The 11,910-nt window shown below is 44.3% G+C and overlaps 1 protein-coding gene across 1 annotated transcript in view; it reads right to left on the reverse strand.

The window, feature by feature from the left end:
- The window catches only part of RAD54L (RAD54 like), a 25,974-nt gene extending 15,141 nt beyond the window's left edge, over positions 1-10,833 (reverse strand). Inside the window, exons 1-8 of the mRNA XM_084852612.1 lie at positions 10,221-10,833; positions 9,883-9,969; positions 8,213-8,332; positions 6,610-6,670; positions 3,474-3,609; positions 2,737-2,806; positions 1,464-1,752; positions 579-703 (exon numbers count right to left, since the gene is read on the reverse strand). Coding sequence (XP_084708738.1) covers positions 579-703; positions 1,464-1,752; positions 2,737-2,806; positions 3,474-3,609; positions 6,610-6,670; positions 8,213-8,332; positions 9,883-9,969; positions 10,221-10,223 — 891 coding nt within the window. The 5' untranslated portion in view covers positions 10,224-10,833. The remainder of the gene's footprint in view (positions 1-578; positions 704-1,463; positions 1,753-2,736; positions 2,807-3,473; positions 3,610-6,609; positions 6,671-8,212; positions 8,333-9,882; positions 9,970-10,220) is intronic.
- Positions 10,834-11,910: the final 1,077 nt, after the last annotated feature.

Here is an 11,910-nt window from a genome sequence, read left to right on the forward strand (position 1 = left end):
CTTCTCCATGCAAGTGTCTTAACTGACTCTTTCAGAAGTGGCAATACTACACTGGGACTGGGCTTCCTTTTCTTTGCCATACCCCTGCTTGAACTCCACAGAGAAGTACAATTGCCATTCTTCCTGCTGGCCTGACACTGAAGGAAGCAATTTGTTCCATGACATCTCAGTGCTACCTTTTGTGCTTCAGCTTCTACAAGTTCTAACTGAATAGTTGGAGCCTTTCTTTCTTAAACTCTCAAAACATGTCCACTTCAAAATGTATACTTTTATGGAAACTTTCTAACACAATGAATGTCTTATAAACAGAGAGGAGTTAACAGCTAATGGCTATGAATGATTGTAAAATGTTGAGAGGTGGATATGGAGGGTGACTCACTGTAAATCCAACAAAACCTCATGTCTCAGCTGCCTTCCTCCATCTCTATAAAGCAGCGAGATCTGTGAGGGAATAGTGCTATGCAAGCAGTTAGACACTGCTGCCCACACTCGCTACTGAAGTTAGGGACATCAGCTAACGTTCGGCTCAATGAGTGATCAACACTAGTTAACAAAATCATCAGTTGCCTTCCACATACCTCATCACATATGACCAACCCAACGCTTCCTTTCTGGAGAACTTCAGCATGAAGGCGGAATGTTTCATAGGAAATTACAAGAATGGGGGATGGGACTCTTGGCCCTCGCTGGTTCATAAATCCAGCTATTAGGAAAAATTAAAATGGCAAAGACGGAAAGGTGATTGAAGTGCATTTCAAAGCCAGAAGTGAGACCAGTGAAAGAATTACAGGATTAGCAGGTTTGTAAAACTGAGCATCCAACATTACAAGTCTAAATAAGTCATTTCCCCATTCAATGCATAAAGGGAAACCCTCCCCCCTCCTCTATATATCTACCCTTACTTTTGTTACATTCTTCTTCTTATATTGCTACATAGTGCTTTCCACATCCAAAGCATCACAATCCATTATCTCCATCTCAATTATGCAAAGGGACTCAACAAATTCATGGCTGAGTTGGGACTCCGGGCCATCCAGGTCCAACAAGCTACCCACCAAATTTCATTTACTAGGTCTTCTCTACCTCTCTGTCTCTTCATTCAACAACTTGGATCTAGACTCAGTCATATTTAGAGTAGAACCATTGACATCAATCGGGCTTAAGTTAATCCTGTCTAATATTAAGTCTCATTCATTTCAATGGATCTACTCTAAGCATAAATGTCTGGATCCAAACCACAGCCTTTTGCCATTTCTGCCATTTCTTCTTCTATTCAGAACCATAAGAAATATGAATCAAATTATTCAACATGATTCACAAAAACAATCCTCTGAATGTAGCTTGCTAAGAATGTGATCACAGACTTAATTTAGTTTGAAGCTATTTAGCAATTCAGCTTATGCAATGTCCTTGCTTTCCAATAAATCTTTTAAAAAGCAGCACATATTGTACAGCCTGCATACCTAGCTTATTGTCTATGACCTCCTTGGAGCCTCCATCAATAGCGAGTGGCTGAATCCTTCCTCCAAGCCATTTACCCACTTCGTTGTACCAGTTTTTCACCAGGCTGGAAGGCGAGACCACGATTGCCTTGTCAATTTCAGGCTTGCAATCTGGACTTTGGCGCAGGAGTGTCCACATCAGAGCAATACATTGCAAGGTCTTACCCAGACCCATCTCATCAGCCATGATGCAGCCATGACTCCCAGGGATCCGGCGGCTTGTCACACACTCCCACAGGAACTTCACCCCCTGCAGGAAAGTATTTATCTTTAATCAGAATAGACTTGCAGAATATAAGCAATATTGTGCTAGCCAGCTAAAGCATAGATCAAAAGTACCTTGCCATTTACTGCACTAGTGAATAATCACATACATCTAACATTAAATATTTAGCCAGCAGGACGTCACTAACGGAACCTATAGTCCATTCAGGAGATCTCAAATTCTTAAGCAGCAGCACCTGTGTAAACAGTGACTGGGTGTATGGGAAGCTATGGGCATTCAATATTGATCACAACTTCATTGAATTACCTTGCCCTCCCCAAAGTAGGGAGAAACAAGGCATAGAAAACTGGAAATAGAAAAAAGTGCTCAGCAAAATGCATCATTGGGCTGCAGATTCCAATAATACACAACAGTGCAATTTGCTGCAGCTTGGACATAATTCTTATGCTGGGATTTACAATTTCTGGTAGCTAAGACAAAAATTGTGCTTACAGCAGCATCAAGGGAAGCCCCCATGCCACCCTTTCCTACAGGAAAGGTGGGCTGGTGGGTTTCCCTGGCTATTGCTCATAGTGTGTATCAGTACCTCACCACAGCTGCAACCACCAGAGAAACCACCCCCACTACAGAGCAGGAAAGCAAAGGGGAACTTGCTGGTTGGTGCTGCATGGCAGAGGTGTACCAAGTGCCTTGGCCATGCAGTTTCAACCTTCCCCCCACCCCCCAAGCCTTTCTCCTATGCTTGAAAGGAAGGGGAAGAGATCATTAGGCAACTATGGGATAATCCCCACCCACCTCTGTAGCTTGAGAAGGCAGTATGACATGCTCACCAGAGTCCTGGCCCATTCCCCATCATGAGCAAGCAAAGTTGTCAGAGCCTGCCTATGAAATTTGAGGCAACATAGTCCTCAGATCCCAAATTTTCAGGAATTAAGAGTCTCTTAGACAACAAGTTCACAGCAGCAGCAGGACCTCCTACTGCTGCATTTGATTTTCCACAGCACTCACCTCTCTCTGGTGAGGTCGTAAGATGCGACTGAGAACAGGATCCACCACAACATGAACAGGAATTTTGTCTCTTCAGGAATTAAACAGAGGATAGATCTGAGTGAGTGCAAAAGTCAAAGTGATGTTCTGAGGAATATTCACAAGGGACATAAAGACTACTAGTGCTAATGTGCTGCTTTGCTTCACAAGAGAGGAGCTGTTATAATGTGATTCAGAACCCACTGGGCACTGGTCCAGTTCAAAGCAAACACATAGTTCAAAGATGCTTTGGCTACATCCCAAGGCCACCATACAGTACCTCATTATTGGGTCATACACAATTCAGTAATTAAGTAAATGCTGGACACTCTAGTTCCTGTTGGATAAAGAAATATTGGTAAGAAAGCATCTGAACAGTGAAAACCTCTCCCGTGAGTGTACTGTAGTATCTGTGTGGGCATCTGAGTCAGTCACCCTCAACAATCTGGAGGGTTTTCTTGTGTAGAACAAGAACCTTGGTAGGAATATCTCAAGGGTGGATTCCATCCTACAGCTGGCATTACTGGAGGTAAGTAAGCCTAGGAGCATTGTGTGAAATACCAGTTTATGTCAGCTTTGCATGTCAGTTCTGAGATCTAAGGCTCAAATCCAAAGCCTAGTCCAGAATCGCATAAAGGATAAATAAAATAGAAATGAGAACCAAGCTAAAATAACTGACAACAATGTCTTAGGGGAGGGGTTGAACGAGGACAACTCACTTGTCTATTTTCAATTGATCATGAGCACTCAGAGGTGGAGGTTCATATAGCACCAGAGCTCCTTCTTCAAAAGGGTCATGAAGAGCATGCCGGACTCCTGCACGTTTGATACCCAGTGCCCTCAAACCCAGGGAGCCTGAAAGATCACAGAAAGAAAGCAATGTTTGCTGTTTCCTTTTCAAAAAATGCAAGACTATCAAATAAGAGATTTCAGCAATAGGCTGACTTTCAGGGGAGGCCAAAACCAAAGTGCTGTGTGTGGGGTATAAAGGTACAGATTAGACAGGGTAGGATATCGCATTAGGTCTGGTGCATCATTTCTGTTAGACTATCGACAATTTCATGAGGCTATGCAGGAAGGCAGGGAAATTGACAACTTCATGAGGCTATGTATGAAGACAAGGAGCAGCATGAGACAAAGAATTCTTTCCAAAATAATCCATGAAAAGGATTTTTTTTAGCTGAAGAGTCAGAGGAGGCCAGTAGCAGCGCCAGCAGTAATACCTGAGAATAGCTAATAGCCACGCCAATTATTTTGAACAATGGACATGACAGTCACAGCTGATTGCATGGGTCAGGAGCTGTACTCACCTCCGTTCTCCAGTTTGGTTAGAAATTTTATACCCACACAAGACAGCTTAAAGTACAGTTCAAGGACATTGATGAGTTGCTTGGACAGGTTGATGCAACCTTCCGTATTGGATCCTTGCCCCTCTTGGCTTATAAAAACCAGTAGGGAGAGAATAGCCAGCCGGGCCAAGGAGGTGATTAATGCCTCCTTGTGGGAGGGAGTGGTCCCAGGCCCCCCTGAAAGAGGCAATGGTGAGACCACTCCTGAAGAAATCCTCCCTAGACCTGGAAAATCTTAATAGTTTTAGGCTGGTGGCAAATGTTCCCATTCCTTGGCAAGGTCCTTGAGTGAGTGGTTGCAAACCAGCTCCAGGCACTCTTGGATGAGACCGATTATCTGGATTCATTTCAGTCATTGTTCAAGCCGAGTTTTGGCACAAATACAGCCTTGATCACCCTCTATGATGACCTATGTCGGAAGAGACAGGAGGAGCGTGACCTTGTTGATTCTTCCTTGATCTCTCAGCAACTTTTGATACTGTGGACTATGGCATCCTTCTGGGACAACGGTCTGAGTTGGGAGTGGGAGGTACTGCATTGCAGTGCTTCCCTTCTATTTGGAGGGTCGGCTCCAGAAGGTGATGCTTGGGGAACATTGCTCAGCCCCTTGGATTCTCTAGTATGGGGCTCCGCAAGGGTTGTGTTTGTCCCCCATGCTATTCAACATTTACATGAAACTGTTGAGTATGGTCATCTGGAGTGCAATGTCATCAGTATGCCAATGACACACAGCTCTACTTCTCCTTTTCATCTTCATCAAGTGAGGCTGTGAATGTGGTAGATCAGTGCCTGGCTGCAACAATGGACTGGATGAGGGCTAATAAACTGAAACTTAATCCAGACAAGACCAAGATGCTATTAGTGGATGTTTCTTCTGACCAGATGGAGGGTACATAAGTTGTTCTGGATGGGGTTGCGCTCCCCGTTAAGAAGCAGTTTCATAGCTCGGGGGCTCTCCTGGAGCCATCTTTGTCACTTGAGGCTCAGGTGGCCTCAGTGGCACAGAGTGCCTTCTAGCAACTTTGGCTGGTGGCCCAGCTATGCCCCTATCTGGGCAGGTATAATCTGGCTTCAGTTGTCTATGCTCTAGTAACCTCCAAGTTAGATTACTGCAATATGTTCTACATTGAGCTGCCATTGAAGATGGTTCAGAAGCTGCAGCTCATGCAAAACGTGGCAGCCAGATTGATAACAGGGACACGAAGGTCCAAACATGTAAGACTGACTCTGGCCCACTTGCACTGCCTGCCTGTTTGTTTGAGCCTGATTCAAAGTGCTGATTTTAACCTATAAAGCCTTACACAGCTCAGGAGTGCAACACCTGACAGAGTGCCTCTCCTGACATGAACCTACCTGTACACTATGTTCAGCATCTAAAGCCCTACTCCAGGTGCCTCCTCCAAGGCAGGTTCGGAAGGCAGCAACACAGCAGAGGGCCTTCTCAGTGGTGGCCCCCCAGTTATGGAATGATCTCCCCAACATTATATTTTCAGCACCAAGACAAGACCTTCTTCTTGGCAGCAAATGAAGAGTTTTTAATCAGCTCCTGGATTTGTCTTATGGTTGATTATTTAAAATTGTTTTTAGATATGTTGTCTGTGTGTGTACTGTCTTTTTATATGTTTTTATGTAAATGGTTTTACACTTTGTATAACGTATTTTTATGGTTTTAATCTTTGTAAGCCGCCCAGTGAGCTTCTGTTATGGAGTGTCATAGAAATGTAATAAATAGTAGTAAGACAAGTTCTTCCCTGTACAAGCCAGTTTTAGGCTTTTCCACAAATACATCTAAACTAAAGAGAACTCAGCCCACTTTCCCTCAAACAGTATTGCTACTGACTGCATATTAGCTGTGTAATATTGCTTTGGAAAAAGAGAGCTGAGGTGACTATAACCATACACGCAGGTTATGGCGCAAAACATACACACACAGTACAGGAGTTTCCAGCATTTATCCTCACCCCTTCCATTTATAGATCTCCCTCCAACTATAGCCACACAAGAGAGATGGTGGTTAAAGCTAACCATACTTTCTTCACCCCTTGTGATTAGTATGTAGTCATCACCCCTTTTCCCAATAAACAACCTCTGAACTACAGTAACAGATCCCTACTCAGTCAATGAACGTCCAGATACAACTAATCAGCAAACCAAGCATTTTTGTCTATGCCTACTTCCATTAACTACAAGTGCATTATGCAAGCAAGTGGCATGTCATAAGATACAAAAGTAATCTAATATAGTCGAATGTCCTATTAAAACTTGGCATTCACTAAGGGTATAAGACTTGCAGAGCAATCCTATGCATGTTTACTTGGAAGTAAGCCTCATTCTGTTTAATGAAGTGTTATCTCAGGTAAGTCTGCAGAAAGCAGCTAAATAACCATTACCATCCAACATTAATGCAAATGTTTTCATATAAGAAAATATATATGTTTGGTTATACAACACTTTGTTCTTTTACATATTAAAGCTTAATGGTGGAAAGAGAAAATTCTAGATTTACCTGTATAGTTTGGAATGGGAACTTTGAAAGGTTTTGACAAAATGCTGCGGATAAAGGCCTCCTGGGATTTAAGGTATAAAACAATCATAAGTTTAACTTTAAAAATATCATTCAGTCTAATCAATGAATAAGTGTGGGAGAACGTTGCACTGAGATCAGAGGGACTTGCTTTCAAATAAACATATTTAGGGTTAAACAGACATGCTATGTATATTATATTTAGAAACATGCATGGAGTCTTGCGTCTAGGCCTTCAGGGTGCTTTTTATGGGGCTGTTCACACAATGTGCTAACCCACACTCAGTGGTTGAGTGTGGGTTGTTGTTGAACTGTGGGCTGTTCACTGAACCACAGGTTAGCATGTTGTCTGAACCCAGGACATTTCTGCAGGGTGGCTTGTTAACCACCCTGAACAACCCAACAACAAACCAGGGGTCCTCAAGGTGGGTTGTTCGAGAAAAATAAGCCACACCGCATGGTTAACAAGCCACCCTGTGGAAAATGTCAACAATAACCCACACTAAATCACTGAACATGGGTTAGCATGTTGTGTGAACCCAGTCAATATGTTTACGCCTTATTCAAATATTTTAAAACTCCTAATGACCCCAAACCTTTCTTCATAATACACAGGATATACCAAATTACGAAGCTAAAAAAGAGCCTATTAACATAGATGCGTTACCATCTTCTTTCATATTCCAAACAGGTTAAATAAATATCACATTTTATGCTATTTGAGATTTAAGTTGATCCAAAAAAGGCATCACTTCCATCTATGATCCTGATCTAAAAATATCAGTCACCTATAGATAGCTGTGGAAGGCAAAGCAAATTCCTCACAGATTGTGGGAATCTATGTGTTGTGATCTTCTGGTTCACAGTTGTTTTGTCTTCAGGTCAGGACATGTTGCACTCACGTCCTGTTTGTGGGTTTCCTGTGGGCAGTTGGCTGGCCACTGCACACAGGAGGGTAAGGGGAGACATGGTAGAGGTGTATGAAAGTATGCATGGTGTTGACAGTGTGGATAGAGGGGCTTGTTTCTCCCTCTCCCATAACACTAGAACCAGGGGTTATCCCATGAAGCTGATTGGTGGGAGATTCAGGACAGATAAAAGGAAGCACTTCTTCATACAATGCATAGTTAAACTATGGAGTGCACTACCAGAAGATGTAGTGATGGCCACCAATCTGGATAGTTTTTAAAAGGGGACATACAAATTCCCAGAGGAGATGACTATCAATGGCTACTAGTCTTGATGGCTACCTGCTACCTCCAGTACCAGAGGCAGTATGCCTATGTGCACCAGTTGCTGGGGAACATGGGTGGGAGGGTGCTGTTGCACTCTTGTCCTGCTTGTAGTTTCCTGGTCGACAGCTGGTTGGCCACTGTGTGAACAGAATGCTGGACTAGATAGACCCTTGGTCTGATCCAGTATGGCTCTTCTTACGTTTTTAGGTTCCGAATGGAAAAGAGGTGGTCTGAGTTCATCTATGATGCAACCCTTTTCCCATCAGAGCAACTAGTATAATGTGTATTTTCCCCCACAAGAATAAGTCAGTTGTGCAAAGTCATATGATGAAAACAAAGAAATCACTTGCATGTTTGCTGCCATCAAGACAATGAGGTCGATTGGTTAATGGAGCCAAGGGTTTCCGGAAAGGCGATAAGTAACACTCTCTGTTATCAACCTTGCTGCCACGCTTCTGCCTCTTTGGTGTCTAGAAAAGATCAGACATACTGCATGAGGAGTTGGAGAATCCAGAGCTGTATGGACTCATTACCATCGTACTGACTAAACACCCAGTTAGATTTCTGCATCCAAGCATTTTTCCAAAAAAAGAAGACATGTTCACTGCTAGAGCTACACACTTTAGCAGAGCCTTGAAGGCCATTGTTAAGCTTAACAGAATGAAAATGCAAACTTACTCCAAGGGATAATATGTGATCTTTTTCCATTCCCTTAAACCCAAGCTTGAAATATGAGATAGGGAGCAAGAGGATATATGGGAGCAGAAGGATAAAACATAAACTGTGGGTCATTGCAACTAGAGAATTTGTCATTGGAAAGTGATTACTAGCTAACCCCATCCTTCAGAAATAGTGAATAGAGTACTGGACTTGGACTGAGGAGATCTCACCCCCAATCCTATTCATGCATGCCAGCTGGAGCTCTTTGAAGGAAGTAGGGGACATGAATGTGCATAATTTTTCAGTTTCCAATAAATGCTAATGGAAGACTTTCTGTTTGGGGTGGGGCATAGATAAATCAAAACAGACCACGGCTGCAATCCTCTGTATACCTACTTGGAAGTAAGGCCCATTGAACTCACTGAAACTACTTTCAAGTAAACATGCATGGGACTGGGCTGTATGTTTAAAGCTGTTAGCAATAATTCAATTAGGTTGGCATAAGCATTCTTCACATGAAAACACCAAAAGGCATATCAGCTAGAGTGTCATGGAAGGCTTAGAGAGCATACCAACCAGGAAGCTAGACTTGTGTTTCTTAACCAAGAATAGAACAGCAACAAGAAACTTCTGACTCTACCCACATACAACTAAGACCAGTGCCACATGGTGACTAAACAATATAATGACACTATCCATAATTTATTTACTTATTGCATTTATAACCCACCTTTTTTTCTCTTAAACAGAAGAAATGCTCCCAGGTACAAATTCCAGCTATTGAACAAAATGCAGCATCTATAACAGCTAGTCCTTGCTACATGCAAGACAGCAAACAGCTTGAATATGTACCTGTAACTCCATTTCCTTACTGTACACATCCCTCGAAATGCATGTAATGTGCTAACTGATGACCAATTACAAATTCAATGACCTATTATTATTACTATTTAGAATATTTAACACTTAGATATTGCAAATGGGGAAAGAGGTGAGGTACATAAGGCCACCTAGGGAGTTTATGGCCAAGGCAAGATTTGAAATGGGGACTTCTTTGTTCACAGGTTAGGCACTACACCGTATATATGTTATCACTCCATAGTCAATAGTGGACATCTCAGTGCATCCAGGGACAAAGTCTAATTTCACTGGTGAACCTCTAGTGTTAAGAGATTCTACTGAAAGGAGAGGTCATGGCCTGAAACACCTCACTGAAGCTAAACAAGTCTGGGCCTGGTCCCTGACTGACAGAAGACTGCCTGAGTACCCCATGTACACCACCTTGAGTTTCATGATGGAAAAAAGTTATTAATATATCTACATCCAGCCTAAAGAAATAAAGGGTTGACAGGATGCTCACAGCTTCAGGATGCCAATCCTCATCCTCTTCAGAGCCATCACCTTCGGGCCTCCTCTTGGCCAGCTGGCTAGGAGCCAGACTTCTCCTCTGCAAGGAGAGGAGAGAAAAGGCAGAGCACGGACAAGTGAGTCCCTATTAAGAATTTGTACACCACAGAACTTACGTTTTCAATTAACTATGGCTGCACTACGTTTCTGCGTTGCATCTGAATTACCATTATTCTAATGCCTGTATTAGAATGGCATTAATGATGATGATAATGATGTTAGTGTTAAAACCAACAGACACAATTAGTGCAACGGTCCTCCCCAACCCATCCCCACCCCCTTCCCCCTTACCATTTCCTCCCGGGAGAACTATTTCCCATCTATGCACAGGCTCAGAGGTACTGGTAACTGCAGAGACCGTGGAGAACAGCAATGGCAGGATTTTGCTCGGGGAGGAACAGGGAAGAAGACAGGCCGGCTCGACTTGTAGCGGCCTGAATTGGAAGAAGGAAGGCCGGACGCCCGAGCGCGAGAGGAGCCGGTCAGTCAGCAGGCCTTGCTCAAGAGTTATGAAGGCGACGGATGAGGCGGAGTGGAAATGGAGGCCGAGCGGGGCAGGAAGGTCTGGCGGCAGCTGCTTAAATGGGCTGGGAACGGCGGCGGGAAGGCGGGTCCTCTTGGGAGGAGGGGGCGCCGGGGAAGGCACGGCCGCCCTCGCGGCGCCTTTCGGCCAGCTAAGGGAAGGCCGGAGCGGTTAGACGAAGGGCTGCGCGAGCTCCCTCCGGCGACGGGGCTCTCGGAACCGCGCTACTGCCCGGGCGCACGGCAAGAAAGGAGACGGGGCGCGGCGGCTCGCTCGCTCTCTTTGTGTTTCCCGCGCGGAGGTTTCCCAGGGCTTCGCCCCGCCCCTCGGCCCAGGCATGGTCGATAGCGCGCCGAGCGGGAGGGAGCGCCATCGATCAGCTCTGGGCTCCTGCCGGGCCGGTAGGACTGGCAGGCTGCGAAACGGGGGAGGGACGCGAGGAGTAAGGAGGGAGGAGGAGCCAACGCGAGGCGAACCGCTCGTGACCGTCAGTGTGGCAGTTAGAGAGTATCGGCTAGGATTGGGGAGGCCCGGGTTCGAATCCCCAGTCGGCCATGACCTTAGACCTCTCATTCTCTCTCAGTGTAATTTACTCATTGGGTTGTTGTGAGGAGGAGGAGGAGGAGGAGGAGGAGGGTATGCTGCGCCTGAGTAACTGGGAGGAAAAGCAAGATCAAAATGTGATAGATAAAAGCAATGAATAGTGGAGCTGCTGGCCCGGAAGGCCTGAGCTGACTGGAGTCTACTTGCCCTTCGGAGTGCAGGCGTGATGTGTAGAAATATAAAATATGTTTTAAGTATAAAAACTAAAAACCAAGGTGGAAGTGCAAGAGTGCGCAAAGATATATGGAAGGAAAGGGTGGCAGCCTGTGAACAGTACAACTTTTTAACTAAGGAAACGCTGCGGCCAAGAAGAAAGAAAGGGTTGTTGGCCTAACCACAATAGGCAGCCAACTCGATCAATAAGTGGACAGGAAGAGGTCCACATGGGAAACCACATAGGAAAATGATTTATCAAAATAATACTAGAACTGTGCTCACCCAGTAAGCAGCAGATTTAAGACAACAGACCAATTGGCAGCAGATTTAAGACAAAAGAAAGTACTTCTTTACATTATTAATGTGAATTCCCCGCAACAAAATATGGCAATAGCCACTGGTTAGATGGCATTAAAAGGGGATTTGACAAATTCAAGGGGGATAGGTCTATCAATAGTGATTAGCCGTGACAGCTACATGATAGAGGCAGTGTACCTCTGAATACCAGATGTTGAACACATAGCAGGGAATGGCTTTTACTTTCATTCACTGCTTGTGGGCTTCCCAGAAACATCTGGTTGACCACTATTGGAAACAGGATACTGGACTAAAGTGTCATTTGGTCTGATCTAGCAGGCTTATGGTAAAGATTAAAAAATTAGAAAGAGCATACATAGGCCAGACTTTCAGTGGAAATAT

Source organism: Heloderma suspectum, chromosome 4, assembly GCF_057233095.1.
Source record: "Heloderma suspectum isolate Gila_16-S chromosome 4, 16-S_ref, whole genome shotgun sequence".
NCBI lineage: Eukaryota > Metazoa > Chordata > Lepidosauria > Squamata > Helodermatidae > Heloderma > Heloderma suspectum.